General features: G+C 50.6%; 1 protein-coding gene across 2 annotated transcripts in view; it reads right to left on the bottom strand.

The window, feature by feature from the left end:
- CACNB4 (calcium voltage-gated channel auxiliary subunit beta 4) overlaps positions 1–25219 on the bottom strand; it is an 81463-nt gene extending 56244 nt beyond the window's left edge. For both annotated transcript variants that reach the window (XM_085584076.1, XM_085584081.1), the window contains exons 1-2: positions 25084–25219; positions 24926–25009 (exon numbers count right to left, since the gene is read on the bottom strand). In XM_085584076.1, the coding sequence (XP_085440202.1) occupies positions 24926–25009; positions 25084–25092 (93 nt within the window). In that variant the 5' untranslated portion in view covers positions 25093–25219. The remainder of the gene's footprint in view (positions 1–24925; positions 25010–25083) is intronic.
- Positions 25220–26847: the final 1628 nt, after the last annotated feature.

Here is a 26847-nt window from a genome sequence, read left to right as displayed (position 1 = left end):
TCATTCATTTATCCCAGTCTTTTACAACATCCCTACAGTGATTACTTTAAAACCTCCAAACTCAAAATAAACTGCTGAAAATTCTGTCCTAGATCTAAAACTGCCTACGAGACAGGAAGCAAAAATTCGGAATAAATAGGAAAGCATTAATATTCAGTGCCCCCCAAAATAATTAATATTTTGATTAGGAAAATAATAGTATTACTTTTTACTTACTAAATTAAAATTTAATTAGGAAACAATTAATTTCCTAATTAATATTTTAATTAGGAAAATTAATATTTTAATTAGGAAAGCATTAATATTTTCTGTGGCCCCCCCAAAAACAGTTTGAGGACTTTTATTTTCGCTATATTTCAAGTGAGAATTGGAGTTCACTTGAGAACGAAAAAAATGGAAAAATTCAGCCTGAGCAGCTCAGCCTGACAGAGTTACGAGCAGAAAACAGAATATTCTAATTGGGAGTGTGGAGAATAATAACTAATGGCAGCTCTGCCATCCCTGCCTATAATCACGATGAGCAATAGAGGAGCAGATCAGAACCTCATGTTCTCAGCACTTAATTCAGTGTCCAGATGAGGGAGCACGGAATTAAAAGGTGATAGAAATCAAAATTCATAAAAGGACGTATTTATCCCAAATGGAGGAAAAGCCCAGGCTCTGTTAGAATGGAGAACTTGGAAGCTTATCCTGAAAAAAAGACTGGCAATGAACTGGAATTTTACACCTGCTGTAGCTCTGCATGTTGTGCTGATCAAAATTTAGGGATAAAGGTAAAGCTTTGACTTCAGCCTTGGTCCCCTGGCAGGAACAGCTTTAGCAAGGGACCTAAAGTTGATTTTTTTTCTGTATGTGTTTTCCACTGCATTTTATTCTCCAAAAAGACCCGCTGTGATGGGCAGAATAACAGCTTAAACACACAATAATTCACTGAATTCTGGGATTTACTGCTTTGCCCAGCACCCTGTGCAGCCAAAGGAAACCCAAACTTTTTGGGCTAGACCAGAGGCTTGAAGCAGAATTTTTATCGATGCAGTGATGAAAAATTGGGTTTGTTCCAGTTCAGGCTAGAAATAAAATGGCTCATTATTGCAATTAAATATGATATGAATGTAAAACACATAAAATGTCTTAGCAGGGAATATTGCTGCCACCTCTTGGTTCAGCAGGATGAAAATAGCAGGGTAAGATGAAGCAGGGAGCTGCAGGTGGAGCTTTCCTGGCTGATTTCTCCCATCAGAAATCTGGCTTTGGAAACCTGCGGGTTTAGGAGGGAATTCCCAGCTGGGAATGGGATACTCTGGAATCACTTCTGTCGATCTCGAGTGAAGGAAAATTGGCTGGGCATGGAGGGAATTTAGAGGGGAAAAAAGCCATAATTTGACTTTCCTGTTCGAATTCTCCTTGGAGCTGCAGCAATGGACACCACAAAGGCTGCTGGAGGTCAAATTCCCAAAAAATCGAGATCCAGCAGAGTCCCTTTCTCCCATCCATGTCCCACTGGGACTGTTTGCACCAGGCCATCAGGGAGCAGCTGTGAACAGGCTCCAAGGCTCCTCGAGGCCTGGCAGAGTCAGGAATTGTCCTTGTTGCTGTCAGGAATGAAGGGATGGGGCTATTTTCAGGCTAAGAATGATTTATGACTCAGATAAACATCAGTCTCAGGGGCTGGGAGATTTGAGAGGAGCAAGCATTCAGCCACAGCTCAGATTAGTCACAAGTTTCTTCATTGCGAGGTAATACAGAGCTTTCTAACCCAACAGTCAGCTGTCATGGAGTTTATTTTACTTTTCTAACCTTATATCACCTTTACTCACTTCTGCTGCAATGAGAATAGTTTTGTCCAATGACTTCTGTCTCATTTATATAAATATATTTCTGTTATAACTTCTAAACTCTCAGCTTATTCCGTAGAACAAAAAGAAGTGGGGCAAGTCCACTGTGAAAAATCCATAAATAGCCCTGATCCTGCCTAATGGGAAGGTGTGGAAGGGCCAAAAGCTCTTAATCAGAGGTGAAATGACCCCCAGAAAGGCTGGATGGTCCTTCAAGCCACGGGATTTAACCCCAGTTCAGCACAGCAGCTTTACAGACTTAGTCATGGGGGGAAAAAAAAAAAAAAAATAAAAGAGTTCTGATGAAACATCTTCAATACTTTTCATAGCAGCAGGAAGCAGGCATTGAGGATTTCACAGGTTCTTTTGTCCCTGGACTCATTCCTGCCCACACGCGTGCGTGCCCACTCTCCCCACGGGACTGGAGAGCCCCGAGCTCCTCCTCGTGCAGATAATTTGGGTTTATTCATCTCCTGCAGAGCCCACCTAAAGCTCGGGGGTGGTGAGGGGGTGGGAAGGGCAGAGGTGACAAAGGAGCAGAGCTGAATTATGCTCAGAACTGGGAATATCCAGCCCTGAAGGTGAAGCTTGACAGGGTTGATACATCCAGGAAAACATTTCCTTAAAAAACCAAATGGCTCGAATTGAAACCAGACTCTTAAACGCCTTTATCTTAAATGAGCAGGTAGGATGGGGTAATGAGAATATTCCTTCTACTGCAGACAATTCCTCCTCTCCCTGCTGAGCACTGACAGACAATAGCTCCAAAATTCCTTCCCGACATCCATAGTGCAGATTAAACTTCAGCTTTAGGAATTTGAGCAACCATTTCCACACAAAGCTGTTGTGTTGCAAGACTCACAGGCATCGTTTTCCCACCACAAAAAACCCCAGCAAATAACCCAAAAGCAATGTCTGATTCCAGAACGCTCCTCACAGGTAATTCACAGGAATTTCCAGTGCTACCAATCAATTCATCAATCCCCAAAAATCCATTTAATGAATGGGATAAGCACGTTATGGCCATTTGTGGCCCAGGGGTGCTTCACACACGGTGCTATTTTGTTATTTCAAATGAGCTGGTTGAGGTCCAACACCTGAAAGAAGTGCCAATTAATGGAGGTGCATTAATTAGCAGCTCTGGAGACCTGGACTCTGCAGCACTCCTGAACAGACACGTGGGCAAGACAAACAGGCTGGTGAGCCCAGGCTGGATTTGGGCCAGTAACCCAAAAAATGAACCCAAAACACGACAAGTGGCCTGGGTGACAACACAGGATTGCCAACCTGCTTCTCTTACAGAGCACCACAAATCACACAAAATAAACTCCCAGGAGGAGGAAATGGCACAAAGTGGGGGAAAACCAGCCCTGTGCTCCCCTGTGTCCTGCACTGAGCCAGTCCAGGGGAGGAAAGGATTCCAAAATCCCTCCAAACAGGAGCACCACAGGGTTTGGCTTGTGTGGGGAGGTGGAGGAGAAGCAGCTCCACTTCAGTGTTTTGGGCAGAGGGAAAAGCCCCAACTCGAGTTCCAGCTCTGCCTCGAGCCTTGGAGATGTGGCAAAAAAGGGAATTATCAAACCCTGGTGGTATTTTCCAACTGCATTTCAACCTCACTGAGCATTCCCAGAAAACCTGGGGACTCCCCATCCTTGGAAGTGTCCCAGGCCAGGCTGGACAGGGCTTGGAGCAGCCTGGGACAGTGGGAGGTGTCCCTGGGGTGGGGTGGGATGGGATGGGATGGGATGGGATGGGATGGGATGGGATGGGATGGGATGGGATGGGTTTTAAAGTCCTTTCCAACCCAAACTCCTCTGGGATTCTGGGATTCTCTGGGATTCTTGGGGTGCCTGTGCAGGGCCAGGAGGCAGATAATGATCCTGTGGGTCCCTGCTGGAATCTGAAATGCTGGGAATTCTCAGAACTTTGGGCTTGTGAGCCAAAGGTTAGAATTAAACCCAGGACTTGAGCTGAGACCTTGGAAAAGGCTTCCAAACTTAGGGGTTAGGAGTGAGAATGTGGATTTATAGTTTAAAGCAGAGACAAGTTAGGAAGAGGAAAGTTCAGAGTTTTAGAGTTTAAGATATAGAAAAAATAAAAGTAGTTCCAGAGGTAACAAGGAGTTCAGAAAGCAGCACTGCAGGTTTGTGTCATACCATGATCTATAAGAAAGCTGACACATGAGCCCATAAGAGAAAATATTTAAAGTAAAAAACCATAAATATCCTCATTGGCAGTGTTTTATCGGGCAAGAAAATTTTAAAAGATCTTATAGCTAAAGGTCTTGTGACCTTCTGAGCTGTGCAGTGAAGATGTGAGCCCAACTCACCCTTCCTGCCTGTGGAAAAGAAAAGTAAATCACACCATCTAAAATATTCAGAGGTCCCATCTCAAGCTCATTCTAAATTGCCACAGGGGACAGGATATCCAGTGACTCCTTGCCTGCCTCTCCTGCACCATTCCCTGCTGGCTCTGCCCGGATCCCAGCCAGAAGAGCTGGGGCAGCTGGAGTGGGCAGTGCCAGGGCTCCTTCCGAGCTCCTGTGAGCCCGCGGGCAGCCAGGCAGGCACTGCCAGGCCTCCCCTGCAGCTCCCCGCAGTGACTCAGAGCACAGAGCTCATATTTATACACCAGGGATGTACAAAACCTGCACAGGATGAGAAAGTCGTTCAGCTTCAGCACGAGGCCAGCGCTGAATGCTTTCCTCAACACTTCCATTTTTGGAGACAGAGGAACATCAGAAATCAATCCGTCAGTCCCTGCTGTCATTTGGATTCTTCTCCAGCACAATTGGGGAAATCAAAATTCTCCTTGATTTCAACAAAATCGCAGCTACAAATTTCAACAATCACAGTTACATCACTAAAAATGAATATAGCCAGGGAGAAAGTGGTTCCGGCTGGTTTGGAAACAACTGAGGTCAGCCTTTACTCCTGAGGGCTGGAACATGTCCAGGGAAGGGATCAGGGCTGGGAAGGGGATGGAGAATCCCTGAGGGAGCTGGGAAGGGGCTGGAGAATCCCTGAGGGAGCTGGGAAGGGGCTGGAGAATTCCTGAAGGAGCTGGGAAGGGAATGGAGAATCCCTGAGGGAGCTGGGAAGGGAATGGAGAATCCCTGAGGGAGCTGGGAAGGGAATGGAGAATCCCTGAGGGAGCTGGGAAGGGAATGGAGAATTCCTGAGGGAGCTGGGAAGGGAATGGAGAATTCCTGAGGGAGCTGGGAAGGGAATGGAGAATCCCTGAGGGAGCTGGGAAGGGAATGGAGAATCCCTGAGGGAGCTGGGAAGGGAATGGAGAATCCCTGAGGGAGCTGGGAAGGGAATGGAGAATCCCTGAGGGAGCTGGGAAGGGAATGGAGAATTCCTGAGGGAGCTGGGAAGGGAATGGAGAATCCCTGAGGGAGCTGGGAAGGGGCTCAGCCTGGAGCCAAGGAGGATCCCCAGGGATCTTTCCCTCTCTGGAATTCCCTGCCAGGAGGGGACAGCCGGGGGGATTTGGGATCATCCCAGGGAATGGGACAGGAGCAGAGGGAACGGCCTCAGGCTGGCCCAGGGGAGCTCAGGGTGGATTTTGGGGAAATTCCTTCCTGGAAAGGGGCTCAGGAGGAACCCCCATCCCTGCAGGGATTTCAAGCCCTGTGGATGTGACATTTTGGGACATGGGGCCGTGCTGGCAGTGCTGAGGGAATGGTTGGACTCGATGACCTCTGAGAACTTTTCCAATCCCAATGATCCCAGGACAATCCCTAAATCCATTCCTACATTCCTCCCAGCCTCCAAATCCCACCATCCCACCCCAGCGGGTCCCGAGCCCAGAGCCCCAAACTGCAGCTCCAGCACAGCACTGAGGGCTCTGCCTCCCACAAACACCTGAAAATATCCAATATCCTGCCCTTCCCTCCTGGGGGTTCTGCCTGGCCCAGCCACTTGTCCTCCCTCCCTACTTGCTGCTGGAAAATCCAAATCCTGTGGCACAGCCCTGCAGAGCAGAAGGTTGGATATCCCAGGAGAGACACCCCGAGCCAGAGCATCTTCTGCCTTCCCTGGGAGGATTCCCACTGCTCACAGGGAAATGTCTCCATCTGAAGGGTTTCTTTCCCAAAATCCATAGCAGGAACCAGTTAATCAGGGATGAGCCCTCTGGATTTCTCATGCTAAGTGGCCTTGGGCTGCTATTTTCCGTGTGGGTTTCCATGGCAATCGGCAGAACCTGGAATAAATTTGTTTTGCCATAATTGCTGCACAATCCTGGGCAAAGGGAATAAATAAATATTTTCTTACTATTTCTCCCAGCTCGACCCAGGAGCTGGAGCTTTCCTGAAGCTCCTGATTTAGTGAACAAATCCAAAAATCACCAAATATGACGAATTTCAGCAATTATGGCTATTTAGGATAACCAAACCTGAGCCCTGCCAGCGTGTGGGAGTGTTTATTAGTGTCTCCATGACTCAGAATTATTCCATCTTTAGAGCTTTTCCCAGATTTTCCCCGTGCTCCACGACGTGAGGGGGAGAGAGCAGAGATTTGACATCAGCAGAACATTTTTAGGGCTCTGAGAAGACAAACAAAAGGCTGAGCCAGCTCTGAGATTCCCCCCCAGCATTCCCAGTTCCACCAGTCCAGGATAAGGAGAGCAGACAGCCCTAGCTCACATTCCCAGGAGATTGATTAGAAATCATCAATTAATTTCTTGTATTGAATTATTAATCTATAAAGTCATCATAGAGAAGACATTGGGAGACCTTATCCTCTGCTGGTTTCCATGTGCAAGTTTCCAAGCAAGCTTGGATTTTAAAAAAATGAAATCTATAAAGATAAATAATACAGAATAGAATATAAAAACATGTATTACAAGTATATAAATTATAAAGTATAAAATAGAACATTATGGAGTCGATAGCTGGACATGGAAAATGTTTTTTGGGGAAAAGCTGTGATTCAGACACAGCCAAGAGCTCTAACTGCAGCTTCCAGGGAGACAACAGGGCAGAGACCTCTCCCCAGAGAAATCCTAAAGGCAGGATGGGGGAAAAACTTCATTTTCCTTCTTAAAGACCTTTCCCTATGGAACATAAAGAGTTGGGCAAGTCAGTTGAGAAAACTGCACCTCCTGAGTTCTCTTTTTATCTGATTTCTCACAGTTTTATGGTGTCCAAGCAGCACAAATGGGGTCATTTGCATTGGCAAATCTGGCTGCCTCAGCCAATTCTTTTTTTAAAGATTAATCTGGAAGAAATGCCAAGTTTTTATTGTTAAAACCCCCAATTTTTAATTTGCATCGCCCCAAATCTCAGCAGTGTCACCATGCACCCCACCACAATGCCCACTGGGGATTTAAAGTTATTTATGGGCTGACAACATGGAGGCTTCTTCCTTGAAAAAAAAAGGGCTGGAATTCCCATCCTCTACTCTCAGGACAAAATATTTTTATGCACCTTTATCATAAACCAACAGCCCTGAATTTTTTTAGGCAACTTTATCATAAACCAACAGCTCTGTGAGGAGACAAAATAAATCTGAGCATTTTGTGCTGATCACAATAAAACAACGCTGGTTTGTGGGGTAAAGAGAAGAATAAAAAAGGGAATAATAGAATCAGAAAATAATGGAATATTTTGGGTTGGAAAGGAGCTTAATGCCCATCCAGTGCCACCCCTGTCATGCCAGGGACAATTCCCACTGTGCCAGGCTGCTCCAGCCTGGCCTTGGGCACTGCCAGGGATCCAGGGGCAGCCCCAGCTGCTCTGGGAATTCCAGCCCAGCCAGGAATTCCCAAAATCCCAAAATCCCATCCATCCCTGCCTAACAGAAATGAGAATATAGAAATGAGAGAAATGAAAATACCCACCCACTCAGCCAAAAAAACCCCAAAAAAACAAAAAAAACCCCAAACCAAAACAACAAAAAAAAAACCAACAAAAAAAATCCAACCTGCCTGTGGTATTTATAAGTTACAAGTTAATGATGAGTTACAAGTTGTTGACAAGTTACAAGCTATTGATAAATTACAAGTTATTGATAAGTTATAAGTTATTTATGAGTTCTGGGCAGCCAGAGCCCGGCTTGGCAAAGGCTGCAGCATTTCCCACGTGCAGTTCTGGGGGCTGGCACGGGGCTTTGGGTTATTTTGTGATTTATTTTGTGGTTTTTGCAGCTCAGCTCTCGCAGCCACAAAATGATGCCAGCCCTGCCTGGGAATGAGGAGTGACATCCCCCTGCTGTGGGCACTGGGAATGTTTCATTTGGGAAGTTGGGAAATGGTTTGTAATTGAACGTTCACTCTGCTCAACACCTGCAGGGGAAGGGGCTCCAACATCACAGGGACCTGGAGCTGCTGCAGAATCCACAGGAGCCACGGAGCTGCTCCAGGGCTGGAGCCAGCCTGGGAGAGATGGGAATGTTCCCCTGGAGAAGGGAAGGATCCAGGCAGAGCTCAGAGCCCCGGGAATGTTCCCCTGGAGAAGGGAAGGATCCAGGCAGAGCTCAGAGCCCCGGGAATGTTCCCCTGGAGAAGGGAAGGATCCAGGCAGAGCTCAGAGCCCCGGGAATGTTCCCCTGGAGAAGGGAAGGATCCAGGCAGAGCTCAGAGCCCCGGGAATGTTCCCCTGGAGAAGGGAAGGATCCAGGCAGAGCTCAGAGCCCCGGGAATGTTCCCCTGGAGAAGGGAAGGATCCAGGCAGAGCTCAGAGCCCCGGGAATGTTCCCCTGGAGAAGGGAAGGATCCAGGCAGAGCTCAGAGCCCCGGGAATGTTCCCCTGGAGAAGGGAAGGATCCAGGCAGAGCTCAGAGCCCCTGGCAGGGCCTGAAGGGCTCCAGGAGAGCTGGAGAGGGACTGGGGACAAGGGATGGAGGGACAGGAGCCAGGGAATGGCTCCCACTGCCAGAGGGCAGGGATGGCTGGGAGATTGGGAATTGGGAATTCCTGGCTGGGCTGGAATTCCCAGAGCAGCTGGGGCTGCCCTGGATCCCTGGCAGTGCCCAGGGCCAGGCTGGAGCAGCCTGGCACAGGGGAGGTGTCCCTGCCCATGGAATGGGTGGATTGGGATGAGTTTTAAGGTCCTTTCCAGCCCAAACTACCCTGGGATTCTGGGATTCTATAAATTTACATTTAAGGCAAGACAGAGCATCGTGTTTTTCTTACCTGGGCTAAAAAATCAGGAATTCCTGGAAGCAGCATTCCAACTCATCTCTCCTGGGATAACCCAGGCTTCTTACAGCCATCCAGCACTGCCAATTATTCCCCAAAAATCAGCAGGAGCAACACTGGAAATCAGTCACGTTGTGTTTGTGGTGTTTGCACCTGAGCCGACCTCTGTGCTCAGGACTTTGAAAAATAGAAAAACATTTAAAAAAAGGGAAAACAGAAAAATAGAAAACCCACATTTAAATTATGAAAAGGACACTGGGATGTTCCAACGAGCCTCAATCCAACATCCCCATCCTGTGGCTTGGACCAGAACTGCAGAGTTTCATCCCAGAAATTCAGCTCCTGCCGCCACCCAAGATCCACACCGGGCATGGGATTCTTCTTTTTAGTTACTGTCCTGCCTGAAAATCTCTTGGAAAAGGATTTTCCTATGGATCTGAGCTTGTAAGGAAATGGGAATCGTGTATTTGACAGCCATGAAACGCCTTCGAGTAAATCAAGAGGATATTCATCCTCACACTGCACAAACTAGGAGCAGACTCCCAGAAATTCCTCTCAAAACCTGGGCTCACCACGAGTCAGGATTTGCCAGGTTCGTCCTGCCTGAAGAAAAACTAAGGAATAAGGAACAACCTTGTGAAAATTGGCTTTTAGAAGGTAATTAGTGACTTTCTGCGTAAGTGAATACATGTCCCAGTGGCCTGAAATTCTTATAAACATCTAAAAATATCCTATTTTTTCTAGAATCAGATATTTCATTCCCATGAAATTCAGCGTTGTCTGTTCCTACAAAATGCTTCACTTGATGGCATGAGGGTGGAAGGACCCACCAAGAAAAGAAGAAAAGAAAAGAAAAGAAAAAAAAGAAAAGAAAAGAAAAGAAAAGAAAAGAAAAGAAAAGAAAAGAAAAGAAAAGAAAAGAAAAGAAAAGAAAAGAAAAGAAAAGAAAAGAAAAGAAAAGAAAAGAAAAGAAAAGAAAAGAAAAGAAAAGAAAAGAAAAGAAAAGAAAAGAAAAGAAAAGAAAAGAAAAAGCAAGACAGCAGCAACACGAAGTGCAGCAATCTGCTGCTCACAGCACCCAGCCCCAGCTCTGGGACCCCACGAGAGAAAAAGCAGCAGCAGGGAACACAGCCAGGGAAGGGCTGGGGGCAGGATCCAAACCAGGAGCTGATCCAAACCAGGGGCAGGATCCAAACCAGCACCAGGATCCAAACCAGGAGCTGATCCAAACCAGGAGATGATCCAAACCAGGGGCAGGATCCAAACCAGGGGCTGATCCAAACCAGGGGCTGATCCAAACCAGCACCAGGATCCAAACCAGGAGCTGATCCAAACCAGGAGATGATCCAAACCAGGGGCAGGATCCAAACCAGGGGCAGGATCCAAACCAGGGGCAGGATCCAAACCAGGGGCAGGATCCAAACCAGGGACAGGATCCAAACCAGGGACAGGATCCAAACCAGGACCAGGATCCAAACCAGCACCAGGATCCAAACCAGGGGCAGGATCCAAACCAGGGGCTGATCCAAACCAGGACGAGGATCCAAACCAGGGGCAGGATCCAAACCAGGAGCTGATCCAAACCAGGACCAGGATCCAAACCAGGACCAGGATCCAAACCAAGGACAGGATCCAAACCAGCACCAGGATCCAAACCAAATCCAGGATCCAAACCAGATCCAGGAGCCAAACCAGGATCAAGATGGAAACAAGGACCATCCCCCCATGGCTGAGCTCCCACAGCCCAAACGGTCCCAGCCCCCATTCCAGGGAAGACACAGGATTTATTTTGGTCCAAAGTTTACATTTTGGAAGATTGTTATTACTGCTGGATTCCTCCTGGAAACACAGGGAAGTTTGGGACAAAGGGACCCAGGGAATGGCTCCCACTGCCAGAGGGCAGGGATGGGTGGGAGACTGGGAATTGGGAATTCCTGGCTGGGCTGGTGGGATGAGCAGGGATGGGTGGGAGATTGGGAATTGGGAGTTCCTGGCTGGGCTGGGACAGTGGGAGGTGTCCCTGCCATGGCAGGGGGTGGATTGGGATGGGCTTTAACCCTTCCAACCCGACCCATTCTGGGATTCTGGGATGTGCCAATGCTCTCTAAGCCCAGCTTAACCCCCTGAAGCTCAAACCAAGCCACAGCCACGGTGGAAGTCAGGGAGGCAGATCCCTTGGGATCCCCTGGGATCTGCAGTGCCAGGAGTGGTGATGAACATCTGTGAGGAACACACGGACACCTCCCTGCAGCCTTCTCCCTCCAGATGGTCACAGATTTCCAATCATGCTCCAAAATTTGGGTGTTTTTTTCCTCCGCACAGTATTTTCTTCCATGGGAATAGTTCAAGTTCATCCCAACTGAAATGTTGCCTTTTAGATACAACCCAAAAAGGGCTTTTCCAGGAACAAAGGATTTGACCCCCTCCAAAGCAGCAAAATGTGGGTGGGCACAGCAGGACCAGTCCAGAGGCACAGTCCTGACAGGGATGCTGGAGAGCCACAAACCATCAGCACAGTGCACTGTGATTTGGGGTTGTATTAAAATATACCCTACCAAGAAAGGGTTCTAAGAATAGAACTGAATAGGAAAAAAAAACCCAGGGATTTTATTAAAATACATTGTACCAAACTATTCTAATAATAGACCTGAATGGGAGAAAGGCACAGCTTGGAACTGCTGTGGAGAGCAAAGTTACCCCTCTCCAAGCCAGACTTAGCTGAAATTCCCCAAACCCCAGGGAACTGATGCTGGAATTCAGGCAGAGCATCCTCCCCGCTCGCTCATTAGCTGCTCATTAGCATATTTTACATGAGCATATGGCCAGGGCCCGAAGCGAAGCCCTCTGCTATTTGCCAATGCGTGTGGCACTGAGTCAGTCCCGGGCTGGGAGGGATGGCAAAGGACCCTGGAGCTCATCCTGTTCCACCCCCTGCCACGGGCAGCGACACCTTCCACCAGAACAGAAATAATTGTGCTTAAACCATGCCATGAAACGGGGGAAAGTGCACGGATTCCTCATGAGAGCACACACGAGAGCAGTTAAATATAGCCCAGGCAGGCTCCTTGCACAAGACAATAAAATATTCCTTGTGTCTCTCTTTAGCATCCCGAAATTCTGCCTGCTGCATCCCTGGCGAAATCCAAGCGGTTTTCCAGGACTGGGATTTGATTTCCATTTTCCCACCCCCTCCCTGAGCACCGAGCCTCCTCTCCCCCCTCCATCTCCTCATTCCACCCCTCTCCCTGGTGCCTACGCTGCTCCACCCGCTCCTGCATTATCATGAAAATCACACTTCCACTCCTCCTTTCCACAACGTTCTGTATCCTTGGAGCAGGCTGATTTTAGGTCCAAAGCTGTTCCATCTCCTCCTGTTCCAAACAACTTCTCTTCACCTTCCCCACCCTCCCCAGAGCCCTTCCCCAGCAGCTCCTTGCTGCTGGATGTTCCCCCTGCTGCAGTGGGGGAGCTCAGATCCCAGCCCAGACATTCCTCATGGACAATTCCCAGGGCTGCACATGGCATTCCTCTAAATCCCCCCTCAGCTTGCAGAAATATCGATATTATATCTATATTTATACCCCCAAATCTCAATATTATATCTATATTTTACACCCCCAAATACAGGGTGAGCAGCAGCATCCTTCACTTCCTTCAGGAATATCTTCCTTTATTTCCCTGCTCAGTTCCAAAGGTTTCGTGTTGCCCAGGACCTTGGTTTGAAGGCCACAGCTCCAGAGGTTCTAAATTCATGGATATCTGCACACAAGAGCAGATTGCACCTTCCTAAACACTCATTTATTCCCACAGATCCTTCAGAAGCAGCTGAGGGATCTCTTCAGAGATCTCCAAAGCACAAGATGGAAACTCCCCCGTGGGGAAGGCTCTGGGAGCAAATTTAGGAGCCCCTTTTCCAAAGGGGGAAATTCTTCAGAATTCTTCAAAGAAAGGGAAAATTCTCCAGAATTCTTCAAGGAATGGGTCTGTCGTGAGGAAAATAAAGAAGCATCCGGAGCTGCGAGTTCAGCCAAAGTTTAGAGATGATGTAAAAAGAAAGGTGGGGCCACAAGGAGACATTTGAGTCAATGTAGGTACTGTAGAAATTCAGGGCATGATTCATTAGCCAAAAAAACCCCTGAACCCCCTCTGCAGCTATTTCCAAGGAGGTACATCCATAATTTATGTGGAACAGGAGTGGGCTGCAATTTCCCCCACACTGCTCCTGCATAAATTACAGCGGCTTGTGATTCCCCAACTCTGCTTTTCCTGCCTGCAAGTGGGAACCTCTCCTTTACCCAGCACAGGAACCTGGGGCACCTGTGAAAAAAGGAAGGGAAAGGGTTTGCAGGTGGACTTGGGGTGCCAGGAACTGGGAAAGGTGAGAGGATGTGGGAGGTTCTCAGTTGTTTCTCAGCACGAGTTGCAGGAACCCACAAAAACCTCTTAAATCACTGAGCACAGAGAGGAGCCAGGGTCATGGAGAAGTTTAAAATATCAGGAGATTTATCACGAGAGCTGCTCCCCCACTTGTGGATGGTTTGGAGCAGAATTGAGTGGATGAAATAAATCCAGAAAACATTTCCCAGCCCTGGGAGAGCCCAAGGCCAGGCTGGGTGGGTTTTGGTGAGGTTTTGGAGCCAAGGAAATTTCCTTTGTGGAGGTTTGGCCCCTGAGAGAACAGGGACCACGTGCTGGAGACAATCTCAGTGCCTTGAGGAAACCCTACAAACGACATCCCTGGAAAAATCCCTTGGAAAAAGGAGAGGGGCAGAGGTTGGACATGCAGAGTGTCCATGGAGAGGGCATCGTGTGGCAGGAGGCAGCAGGTGACTCCTGGTGGCTTTTCTGCTGTCCCCATGCTGCCACTTTCTGTACCAGTCCTCACCCAAACTCTGCAGGGACAAAGGGAAAGGGAAAGGGAAAGGGAAATGGGAATGGGAAAGGGAAAGGAAAATGGGAATGGGAAAGGGAAAGGAAAATGGGAATGGGAAAGGAAAATGGGAATAGAAAAGGAAAAGGAAAAGGGGGAAAAAAGGGGGAAAAAGGGGAAAAAAGGGGAAAATGGGGGAAATGGGGGAAATGGGGGGAAAAAGGGGGAAAGGGGGGAAAAGGGGGAAAAGGGGGGAAAAAGGGGGGAAAGGGGGGAAAAGGGGGGAAAAGGGGGAAAAGGGGGAAAAAGGGGGGAAAAGGGGAAAAAAGGGGAAAAAGGAGGGGGAAAGGGGAAAAAAGGGGGGAAAAGGGGGAAAAGGGGGGAAAAGGGGAAAAAAAGGAAAGGAAAAAAAAGGAAAAGAAAAAAAAGGAAAAGGACCAAAGCAGAAATGTCGTGGTTTGACACGGAAAAAGAATTTTTCCGTGTCAAACCACAACAAGAAAGAAAAGAGAAAGGGGTAAAAAAAGGGATGAAAGCAGAGGAAGCTGCTCCGGCCCCAGTGAGTGTGCCTAGGACACATCCAACTGCTCCCTGAAGGAAAAGGGAACATTTTCCTTCCAGAACACCAAAGAATGGGGGACTGAAGTGCCAGAAGATGAGTTATGAGAGTCACCCGCTCTTTAGGGCCACTACCCACATTTTGTGCTCTCAGGCTCTCTGCACACAAACCAGAGACAGATTCCACCTCCCCTTGCTTGGTCTTTTTTCCCCCTCCTTTTCTCCTTCCTCTCACTTTTTTCCCTGGCCCTGGTTTTTGTCAGGTTTTGGGGAGCTCTTTTCTTTTATCCCTCAGTCTGTTCCCATACTTGGCTGATGTGACACCCTGTCCACTGGGCAGCTCTCAGTTTTTAGGGAGTGTCCCAACACTGTCACCTCTAAGGGACAAACACAAGCTGTGACACACGCAATGGGAAATAAAAGAGAGTAACAACATTCCCAGGAAAAAAACAGAAATAAACAACAACAAGAATCCCACATGCTGTCCTTATCCGAATTTAACTAGTTACTGTAGTAAAAATTTGGGATTTCCCTTCTTCCCACTCTTTTTGTCTGGTACAAAAATGGGTAATGAGGCAGCTGCTGAAATTCAGTGCAGAGGAAAGAGGCACTGGTGAAAAGGAGACAGGCAAGGCAAGGCCAGAGGCAGCTTTTGGAGGAGAAGGAAGATGGAAGAGGGGCAGGGCCATGAGCTGCAGGGGAGGAAACAGCCCCAGGTTGTGCTGGGGGAGGTTTAGGGTAAATGTCAGGATCAGTTCTTTCATGGACAGGGCTGTAGAGCACTGGAATGGGACAGGAATGGGACAGGAATGGGACTGGAATGGGACTGGAATGGGACTGGAATGGGCTCCCCAGGGCAGTGTGAGGTCCCCGTCCCTGGAGGTGGCACCTGGGGACACGGCTCAGTGGTGACCACAGTGGTGCTGCTGCTTGATGTTGGACTTGATGGTCCTAAAGGTCTTTTCCAACCTTATCAATTCCATAACTCATCCCACAGGGATCCTTCCCTGCCTCTCCCATCTCCTCTTCCCCACCCTCCCAGCTCATTCCTCGCTTCTGTGCGTCCCCCACGCCACCTTCTCCTCCAAGGACGTGGGTTCCATTTGGAATTCCTGGAATCCCTCTCCTCCCCCCAGCCCAGCAGCACCAGCTGTCCCCTCTGCCACCCCCAGGTCACACATTCCTTTGTCCACAGCAGAGTTGTTGTCCCACGGGATGGATCCTTTCTCCCCCAACCCCGAGTGTGGGGAGCAGGGAGAGGGAGGAGAAGCTGCTCCTGCTGGCCCAAGATGCTCCAAGCCAAAGCAGCAGGAGAATATTTCAGCCCTAATTGCCAGCAGGCTCCTGGAAGATGAATGCCTGGCTGAGGTTTCATCACCCCTGCCCATTAACCTCGACTGGGCATGAAGGCCCAAGAAATGCCAAGTGCTGAGGGTGTTTTTATCCCTCTTCAATGAATAAAAGAGAGGAAGAAAAAAAAACAACTCACCAGGTTATGAAATGTCTCCTAATGGGCAAATCAGTTCCCATTGCTCAGAAGAGATCACCCAAGGAACAAACACCCCGAGGAATTCCCGGCACCAAAATTCCACTTGTGAACTTTGAAGTAGGGAGGGAATTTGGAATAAAAGGCTCCAAAAACACTTCACAAAAACAGGAGTGAACGTTTACGTGCCAAGTGTTGTCCCCAATCCCCCAAGAGAAGGTTCCCTAAGCCCCTGAGGTAAAAGTGGAGGATGTAACTCACCACAAGAACCTGGGCAAGCAGAATGCAAATCCAAATCACCAATGGAATTTGGCTGGAAAATCCTCCCGTAATCCTCCTTCCTCTACGTAACTCTGTAGTTGTCAAGGTTTACTGGAGTCACTAGTGAGGAGCAGAACAGGGATTTTCCTCCAGGATATGGTCGGGATTCTCCTGCTTAAATCCAGCTGGCTGCTGCTGCTTCAGGTCAGCCAGCAAATCCCAATAATTATCCTAATAAAAGGATCACCTTGAATTCCAAAGGAGTGCTTTCAAAAGGTTTTTGCAAAATTCAGCCTGGAATTATTTGACTGCCCTGCCTGGCTGGGGATCTCTGATTTTTGCAGGGATATCAAAGTGCATTAAGTGCAGGAAGCTGCGGAGATGTGGAGACATGGGGGCAGCTCCTGCTGTCACAGGGATAAATGGGAAAATGCAGGATGTGAGCTGGGAAAAGAGTGCCTGGTAAGCACTGAAACCACACAAACCTCAGGAAAAACGGGATCCAAGGAAAGCCAAGGGGAGCTTACAGCTTATTCCTGGCAGGAGAAGATGTCACAGCCCAGGGCCGAGCGCTGCAAACTGTCAGGATTCAAGAGACTTTCACTTAAGGATGTTAAATCTCTTATTTGGGACAAGAAAAGGATTTCCCTGAAGCACGCTGCTCGTCCTGGGAGTGTCAGGGCCAGGGAATGCTGAGGGTCCATTGTTCAGTGGGAACTACCAGGCTGGGTTTTCCCCAGAACCTTCTGGACCTTCACACCCTCCAGCCCAAATCTCACCAAACGCCAGCCCAGGGTCCCTCTGCAGACACAGGGCTTGGGGTGGGGACACTCGGGGACACTCGGGGACACTCAGGGACCACGGCAATGCTGCCACCAAAATTCCCAACAGCTCGGAGGGAGCAGCACCTCCCACAGCAGGGCTGAGGTGTGAAAGATTCCCAAAACCGCACAGGGTTTGTACCAGGGCAGAGAATGGGCCAGGAGGGATCTCCAGCCTCTCTCCCTGTCCTTTAGGAAAAATTCCCATTTTTAGGAGAGGGAAAGGCAGCAAGGCCTTGCTGCTCCCAATCCCTTTTTATCTGGAGACCTCATTAGCAGCAGCCAAAAATTAAAACAGCAGAGGAAAGAAATGTTCTTATTCCCGCTCTCTAAATTGTCTCAGGTGTCAAGGTATCCATCAGTCATTACCAAAATATTTTTATAACCTTTTAAAGATATATATTTATGTGTTTGTAAGGGTATTTTTTAATTCTTTCTGATTAAATAGTGAAGGGGGAAATCAAGAGCATCATGCATTAGTACCCTACATATATTTATATTTATACATATATTTATATGTGTATTTACATTTACACTTACATATTTTATATATATTTATATGTTTATATATATGCCTTCACAACATATATATTCATATTCACACTAATATTTATACGTTTATATATTGATATATTTATATTTATATTTATATTTATATTTATATTTATATTTATATTGTGGTTTTTTTTAGTTAGTGCTTATTAAATATTGAAGGGGAGCAAGAGCATTGTGCATTCATACCCTATATATATATATTTACATTTACACTTATATATATTTTATATAAATACGTTTATAACATTTACACTTATATATATGTTATATAAATATGTTTTGATATTTCTATTATATAAATAGAAATGATATCACTTTATATTTATATTTGACAGTTTTAGCCTCTATATTTCCTGTCCCACCTCTGGAACCTCGCCCATTGCCATCCTGCTCCCATTCTGCTGCCTGGCTGGGATAACATGGCTGAAGAGAATTAATTTTATAGGTCACGCTGCACAGAGACACGTAAACAAACACCCACAGCCGGTCCAGGCACACGGATCCCTCCCAGATCCCCCAAATTTGGGCTGAGGAGCAGCCAAATCCTATTTCTGCCTCCATCCCGACGTCGCTCTCTATTAATATCTGACTTTTCCTGGGTGAATTTGGGCTCTGCCCAAAGCCCAGCCTTGTTGCCATGGAGACAGAAGCCGGTCAGCGTCCGCGGGGAGCAGGAGCCGACCTTTGGGAAGGTCCAATCCCAACGGCTCCAAACCCATGGAACCGTCCCGTTAAAATCCCGTTAACGTCCCGTTAATTCCTCTGCCTCCCGAGAAGTCCCAGAGCTGCTGGCGTGCTCCAGCCCCGCTGTGCTGGGCACACGGATGGTGCCCCAATCCATGGGAGATGCACCACGGTGGGCATCAACCCCAATCCATGGGAGATGCACCACGGCGGCACCTCAGTGTGGGCATCACCCCCAATCCTGTTGGAGATGCACCACGGTGGGCATCACCCCCAATCCTGTTGGAGATGCACCACGGTGGGCATCACCCCCAATCCATGGGAGATGCACCACGGTGGGCATCAACCCCAATCCTGTTGGAGATGCACCACGGTGGGCATCACCCCCAATCCATGGGAGATGCACCACGGTGGGCATCACCCCCAATCCATGGGAGATGCACCATGGTTGCACCTCAGCGTGGACATCACCCCCAATCTATGGGAGATGCACCACGGTGGGCATCACCCCCAATCCATGGGAGATGCACCACGGTGGCACCTCAGCATGGACATCACCCTCAGTCCATGGGAGATGGACCATGGTGGCACCTCAGCGTGGACATCACCCCAATCCCATGGGAGATGCACCACAGTGGGCATCACCCCCAATCCTGTTGAAGATGCACCATGGTGGGCATCACCCCCAATCCATGGGAGATGCACCATGGTGGCACCTCAGCGTGGGCATCACCCCCAATCCATGGGAGATGCACCATGGTGGCACCTCAGTGTGGACTTCACTCCCAATCCATGGGAGATGGACCATGGTGGCACCTCAGTGTGGGCATCACCCCCAGTCCTGTTGGAGATACCCTACGGTGGCACCTCAGCGTGGGCATCACCCCTAATTCATGGGAGATGCACCACGGTGGGCATCAACCCCAATCCATGGCAGATGCACCACAGTGGCACCTCAGCGTGGACATCACCCCTAATCCATGGGAGATGCACCACGGTGGGCATCAACCCCAATCCTGTTGGAGATGCACCATGGTGGCACCTCAGCATGGACATCACTCCCAATCCATGGGAGATGGACCATGGTGGCACCTCAGCGTGAACATCACCCCTGGAGCTGCCCAGAGGTTGTGGAGCTCCAAATCCAGCCAAAACTCAACATCTGGGGGGATTTTCCCGGGAAACACGCGGCCGCCCTCGGGACTTGCCTGCCAACATGGCTCTCACAGCGTGGCCTCCTAACAGAACTGAGGGAGAGCTTAATTGGGGATTCAATTAGAACGGGAAGAAATGTTCATTAAAGCCTCATCGTGCCCTGGAGATTCCCAGGCCCGCAGCATTCCAGGGAAAAACGGGAATGTGCAGAAGGCTGCCGGCTCTGGTGATGACAGAACTGAGGAGAGAAGCCAATTTTTCTGCTCCTTGCTTAATAATTAAAAGAAAAAAGGAAAATCCATTTAGTTTCCTCTTATTTCATCCTTGTGAAGGTTCATGGAGTCACAGAATATCCTGATGGGAAGGGAGCCCTGGATCATGGATCCAGCCCCAGACACCCCAAATTCCCACCCTGGGCATCCCTGGTGTCCAAATGCTCCTGGAACACTTGGGAATGTGCCCAGGGCAGCCTGGGCAGTGCCAGCAGCCTCTGGGGGAAGAGCCTTTCCCTAAATCCATCGTGCCCCTGGCCTGGCCCAGCCCTACAAAGGACACGCTCCAAATCCATCCATTTCCTTCCAGGAAACCCTGGAGAAGGTCCCACCAAGGCTCTGACCATCAGGAGCTGATGGAGGGATGTCCTCTGCATGTCCTGGAACCCTTGGGCTCACCTGGTGAGCACCTTCCACACGGGAAGCTGTAGGGCAGCGGGGCTGGACTCCTCATTTTCCCAGGATTTCCTCACCGAGGGCACTGCGGCCATTCCAAAATCCCAGCCCTGCCCCTCGGTGGGATGGTTCCTGTCCAGCTGCCAGGGGATGATTCCATGGAAGCTCCCCGGTCCTCCACAGGGAATTCCTGCCATGGATTGTCCCAGTGCAGCCCTGCAGGAGCAAACCATCACCTGGAACTGGCCCCAACCCAACAGGATCCAGTGTCCCAGGCCAGGCTGGGCAGGGCTGGCAGCGCCCTGGCACAGTGGCAGGTGTCCCTGCCACGGCAGGGAGCCGGAATGGGATGGGATTTAATTCCCTCCCAACCCAAACCACGCCAGGATTCCATTTCCAAGCAGAAAACACTGCTTTCCCCCAAAGCTGCAAGGCCCTTTTGGAAAGCTTTTGTAAACTCTGTGGAGCTGAATGCAGGAGAAAACCCCAAACCTGAGGGAAAGTCAAGCAAGACACCCTGGGAACATTCATTTCACTTTTACCCTTAATTCCCCTCCTTGATTCGACCTAAACATTTGGATTTACAAAGTCAAATCTTGACTTTTACAAACTAAATCCACTGTTTTTTCATCAAGTGGCATGACCTGAGAGCTGGCTGAGCTCAGCAGGGATGAGGCACAGCCCTGCCAGGGCTGCTGCTCTGGGCAGAGAGGGCTCAGCCTTTTATTCACCTGTCAAATGCTTAAACTGCTCCCCAGTGCTGCACAGAGGAACAGAAGAGCCCAGCCTAAGGAATAATCACATTCCATGACAGTAAGCTGTATTTTAGAAATTAATGACTCATGGCAGGATTGAGCTCATCCTGAGCTAAATTGCTGAACCTCTGCTCTGCTCCTCTGCAGACACGATTTTTATCCATTTAATCAGCGCTGGATTTTGGGGAATGCCTGGATCACTGCAGGTTCCCACTGGAATGGACCCTGCTCCCAGCAGCTTCCAGGAGGGGACCAGAGTCCCCAGGGGATGCTCTGAGGGAAAGGATTTTGAGACAAAAAAATGCAGAATTCTGGAAAGAATTCCAATGCACCTTGAAAAGTTCATCAAGAAACGGTCACTGACGAGCAGAGCCCTGTGGAGACAAGGCCACAAAACTCTTTTTTTTAAAGATTCTAAATTATTTTGTCACAATGTCCTCAGCCTTTGAGGTGCTGTTACAGCCTGAGAGCTGCTCTGATAACACAAAAGGCTGCTCCTCTCTTCCTCTCAATATTACACAGGAAAAATTGCATTTAAAAAGGTGAAGCACAAGTGCTGCCAGAGATGCAGCACCAGGTGTAACTAAGTCTCAAAAGAAAATTTGCTTTAACCTCAACTATCTCTAAAGAAGCAGCAAAAAATCTTCCAGAAATAAACTGCACGTCTAAATATAGTTGTGTGTGAAGTTAAATGTCCTTGGGCAGCTCAGGGACACTCAGTGGCTTCACTTGGAGTCTCTGGCACAAAGTGGGAAGGATTTCCACTGATTCCTATGAATGTTTCAAGGAGATTTTATTCCAAGGCCCTGCTGGTACCAAAAAATCTTCTGAAATCATCGAGTCCGACCATCCTCAGCTCTGCCAAGGCCACCACTGACCCCTGTCCCCAAGTGCCACATCCACAGGGCTTTAAATCCCTGCAGGGATGGGGGTTCCTCCTGAGCCCCTTTCCATGAAGGAATTTCCCCAAAATCCACCCTGAGCTCCCCTGGGCCAGCCTGAGGCCGTTCCCTCTGCTCCTGTCCCATTCCCTGGGATGATCCCAAATCCCCCTGGCAGGGAATTCCAGAGAGGGAAAAGATCCCTGGGGATCCTCCTTGGCTCCAGGCTGAGCCCCTTCCCAGCTCCCTCAGGGATTCTCCATTCCCTTCCCAGCTCCCTCAGGAATTCTCCATTCCCTTCCCAGCTCCCTCAGGAATTCTCCATTCCCTTCCCAGCTCCCTCAGGGATTCTCCATTCCCTTCCCAGCTCCCTCAGGGATTCTCCATTCCCTTCCCAGCTCCCTCAGGGATTCTCCATTCCCTTCCCAGCTCCCTCAGGGATTCTCCATTCCCTTCCCAGCTCCCTCAGGGATTCTCCAGCCCCTTCCCAGCTCCCTCAGCCCCTCCTGACCCTGAGGTTTGAGGGAGAACATTCCAAAGGGAAACCCTGCCTGAGGAGGTGTCTCAATCTCACCTGCACAAGGGCTGCAGTTGGGTCAATAAAAAGCAAAATGTGTAAATATTCCCCTGGGAGATACCTGGAGAGGAGGAGAAGGAGTAAAAGGAGGAGGAGGAGAGGGAGAAAAATGAGGAGGAGAAAGGGAAGCTGCACTTCCACCCCAGCATCCTGAGAAGTGGTGGATGCTCTGACACAACCTCTGGGTGCTTGCTGTTGCCCTGCACAGGTCACAGCTTTTGTCAGTGAAATAAATCTCATCAGAAATTGCAGGGAATAAATCCATCCTGCCAGAATTCCAAGGGAAAACGCCAGATCCTGTGTCACAAGGGCTGGGAACACAGAACCCCCAGAAAACACAAGGAGGAGTTCTGATGCCAGCGGTGTGTGGAATCACAAGCACACGCTTCCAGCTGCCCTAATTAGTGTCTAATAATTGACTCCTGTCCCTTCAGGGGGTTCTTGGCTCTAATTGAGCAGCACCTGCCACGTCAGAGGAACAGTTTTGTGCACCCACTCCTTGCTCAAAGGCCACACTTGACCCCTTCAGTGCCAGCTTTGCTCCCAGCCTTGGCTGTGCCCCGGATTTGGGGCTGGGAATCTCCTGCATCAGGAGTCACTCCAGGACAGCAGCGATCCCACTCCCTTTGGGGGTGTTTAAACATCATCCCACTGATTTCCAGCACCCCCCTGGGTGATCCTGGGAGGACAGGACTCCACCTGTGCCCTCCAGTGCAGCATCTCCCCCAGCAGAGGCTGGAGCTGGGAGCTCTGTCCTTGTGGACACACACCCCACAGCCCCTCTCTGCTTCCCACCGCATGGTGTGGACAAAAAAAAATAAAAAATGCAAATCCAAAAGCTCCTCCAAACGTTATTCCCTTCCTAAATTAGATTGAGCAATGGATCGAAACCAGAAATTAAATGCAACATAATGAAAAGTCGAGTAATGAGTTCAAATCCCAGGGAGCTGCGTCCCTCCTGGCACAGAAGGAAACCAAGGATATAATTTCCATAGGTATTGTGGGCTTGGGCAAGAAGCTGGTGCTCAGTTTTTCACGTATACAAGATCTACAAAAGATTTTAACTCCTTTGGGACACGGATTACAAGTCTGAGTGACAGAATTCCTATTTGTTTTTCAAGCAGACCTACAAGCACCACAGAGCTACCTGGGGCTGATCCCTGCTGGTGGGACTTTCTGTTCCACTTCTGCTTGCAGAGCCTGATTGTTATGAGGGAAAACTTCCCTGTGGGAGGGTAAAGGGCAGGAAAAACATCCCATCCCCTGATTTTCCTCTTCCTAATCAGAAGTGCAACACCCCAGGGGGCTCAGGAGGGAAATGAGTCCCCCAAAACCAGAGAGAGAGAGGCCTGGCTTCCAAAATTCCAGGTCATGTCATGCTCCCTTGGACACCAGGTGTTGTAGGTGATGCCAAGGACCCTGTACCCAAACCACCAACCCTGAATTCCCACCTAGCACAAATCCACCTCTGGAAGCAGCTCCCCTGCCAGGCTGAGAGCTGCTCCAGGACATCTCCCAGGAGCACCCACGGCAGCATCTCCTCAGCTGCCACAGCTCCAGCATAACCCAAAACTGCCTTTCTGCTCATTTATCCTTGTCTCAACTCCAGTCTCCACGGATGATCACCCTGAACGTCAGAAAACGGGCACTGCCAGCCTGGCACGGCTGCTCCGGGCTGGGGCCGTGACAAGGAGGTGCCACCAGGACAAATGAAACGTGCCTGGGTGATTTCAATCTCCTTCTGGGGCAGAGCAAGCTCCGTGTCCTGAGCACAGCACGCTGGGTCCTGGATCCACCAAGGGCCCAGCTCCACTTCCCCTGAGCAATTTGGGATGCAGGTTCAGGCTCTGGGGAGTGCTGCACATGCTGTAGTTGGGGATGAAATGGATAATATTTACTGCAAACAGCCAGTTTTAGCTGAGGGTGATGCTTCAGGGGACTCAGGATGTCAGTGTGTGTCTGAGCGAGGGACAGCTGGCAGGCAGGGAGACTGGGAACAAGGGTGGAAAAGGGGAGCAGGAAGGAAAGGGATGGCAGGGAAGGAAAAAGGGAATGTGAGCAGGAGCTTCCACGCTGATGGCTACCAGTGCTCCTGCGGTGCACGGGGCTGCCGTGCAACCAGCCCTGAGCAGCACCAACCTCGGATGCCGATGCTCGTGACACACTTAAAACCATTTCCCCCCTAGAAATCCTAAAGTCAGGAGATGACTAAAACCTCAGCTTCCACTCCCGACGCCAAGCGCATCTCCCGGTGTCCCGGGCAATAAGGAGGGAGTGCCCAGCGGCTCAATCCCCGCCGGGAGGCAAGGCGAGGACGATCCGTGCGTTTATCCGAATGCACCGCGGCCGCGGCCGGGCTGTGGGGCCGCTCGCAGCCCCGAACTCCGCGGCGCTCGCAACTCCAGCGGAGCCGGAGCATCCCCGGAGCATCCCCGGAGCATCCCCGGAGCATCCCCGGAGCATCCCCGGAGCATCCCCCGAGCATCCCCGGAGCATTCCCCGAGCATCCCCGGAGCATCCCCGGAGCATCCCCGGAGCATCCCCCGAGCATCCCCCGAGCATCCCCCGAGCATCCCCCGGGCAGCGCGGCGCAGCGCACGGGGGTCCCGAGCGGCGGCGGGACGGAGCCCCCCGAGCCCCCCGGAGCCCCCCGAGCCCGGCCCCGGCGCTGACCTGCCGCAGGATGAAGCTGGTGGAGGTGGTGCTGCCGTCCGAGCGCTTCAGGCGGCTGCGGCGCGTCGCGGTGCCCCTCGTCACCTGCCCGGGGACAAAGCGTCAAGGTGGTGTGAGCGCCCCGGCCCCGGCCCCGCCGCCCCCGGCCCCGCACGCACCGCGGCCATGGCTCCCGCCGCCGCTCCGCCGCTCCGCCGCCGCCGGGCGCTCTCCGGGCGCAGCGGAGCCGCCGCCGGGGCGGAGCGCGCTGGGGAGGGGGCGGCGGGCGGCCCCGGGGCGGGGCTGGGGCGGCAGAAGCCCCGAGCCCGGCCCCGGAGCGGCTCCTGCCGGGGGGAGAGCCTGGAGATGCGCGGGGCGCTGGGGACGGGCTGGGAGAGAGAGCGGGGGATGCTCACCGGGAGAAAAGAGGGATCCAGGCAGAGCTCAGAGCCCCGGGAATGTTCCCCTGGAGAAGGGAAGGATCCAGGCAGAGCTCAGAGCCCCGGGAATGTTCCCCTGGAGAAGGGAAGGATCCAGGCAGAGCTCAGAGCCCCGGGAATGTTCCCCTGGAGAAGGGAAGGATCCAGGCAGAGCTCAGAGCCCCGGGAATGTTCCCCTGGAAAAGGGAAGGATCCAGGCAGAGCTCAGAGCCCCGGGAATGTTCCCCTGGAGAAGGGAAGGATCCAGGCAGAGCTCAGAGCCCCGGGAATGTTCCCCTGGAGAAGGGAAGGATCCAGGCAGAGCTCAGAGCCCCGGGAATGTTCCCCTGGAGAAGGGAAGGATCCAGGCAGAGCTCAGAGCCCCGGGAATGTTCCCCTGGAGAAGGGAAGGATCCAGGCAGAGCTCAGAGCCCCTGGCAGGGCCTGAAGGGCTCCAGGAGAGCTGGAGAGGGACTGGGGACAAGGGATGGAGGGACAGGAGCCAGGGAATGGCTCCCACTGCCAGGGGGCAGGGATGGGTGGGAGATTGGGAATTGGGAATTCCTGGCTGGGCTGGAATTCCCAGAGCAGCTGGGGCTGCCCCTGGATCCCTGGCAGTGTCCCAGGCCAGGTTGGACATTGGGGCTCCAGCTGAGCCCCAGGGCCCTGCCCAACCCTTCCCACATCCATCAGCACCCCCGGCGGGGAGAGCTCCATTCCCAGGAAATCAAGCTAAATCGGGAGATGAGGAGCTGGAAGCTAAAATCCGAGGAAGATCTGGGAGAGGGACCTGGATTTCCTGCTTCCCACTGCCGAGCTTCACCTAGAGGCACATCACACCTCCCACGGGCACGAGCAGGAGGATGATGTGCACATCCTCACTCACACCTGCCCGCTCCGAGCGCTGCCAGCCTCCTCCTGCCCGCTCCAGACACAAATCCTTCCTTCCCCGGCTCAAAGGAGCAGCCTGGTTCTCTGCCCACACTCAATGTGGGTCACCGAGGCCGTGGTCTAAATGAGATTATTTTTACATCCAGTTTCATCACGGAATTGGTCCTAGGAAGGCATTTCTGTTGAAACATTTCCCAGGGAAAGGTTCTCTCCGGAGACCCGACGGAGCAGGGTGGGATTCAGAAGGGAAAACCAGCCAGCATTTCCCAATAATTCAGGATATGATTTGGCTTTTTTAAAGGTTGACTTCCAACCTGAAGTGACCCCAAATCAACCCACTGGGGTCAGAAGCTCCAAAGGGCTGTAAAAAAAAAAATATGAGAACCAGTGACTGATGTGTAAATGACAATTTTTGGGGCTCTTTGCAGGCGTTGCTGGTGTCCACGCACAGCTCCAGCAGCAGGATTGAAGCCCAGGGATTGACCCTGATTTTTTGGGATGAGCCAGAATCCTCAGGCACGATCCCAGGACGCAGCTCTCACCCCTCTGAGCAGGGAATTCTCCAGGGTGTGTGTGAACAAACGTGACTCATCCCACAGCCACCTCTCAGTGCAAGCAGGGGCAGTGCCTGGG

This window comes from Lonchura striata, chromosome 7 (assembly GCF_050655825.1).
Source record: "Lonchura striata isolate lonStrDom1 chromosome 7, ASM5065582v1, whole genome shotgun sequence".
Lineage (NCBI taxonomy): Eukaryota > Metazoa > Chordata > Aves > Passeriformes > Estrildidae > Lonchura > Lonchura striata.
This window is presented reverse-complemented; position numbering and strand designations above follow the sequence as displayed.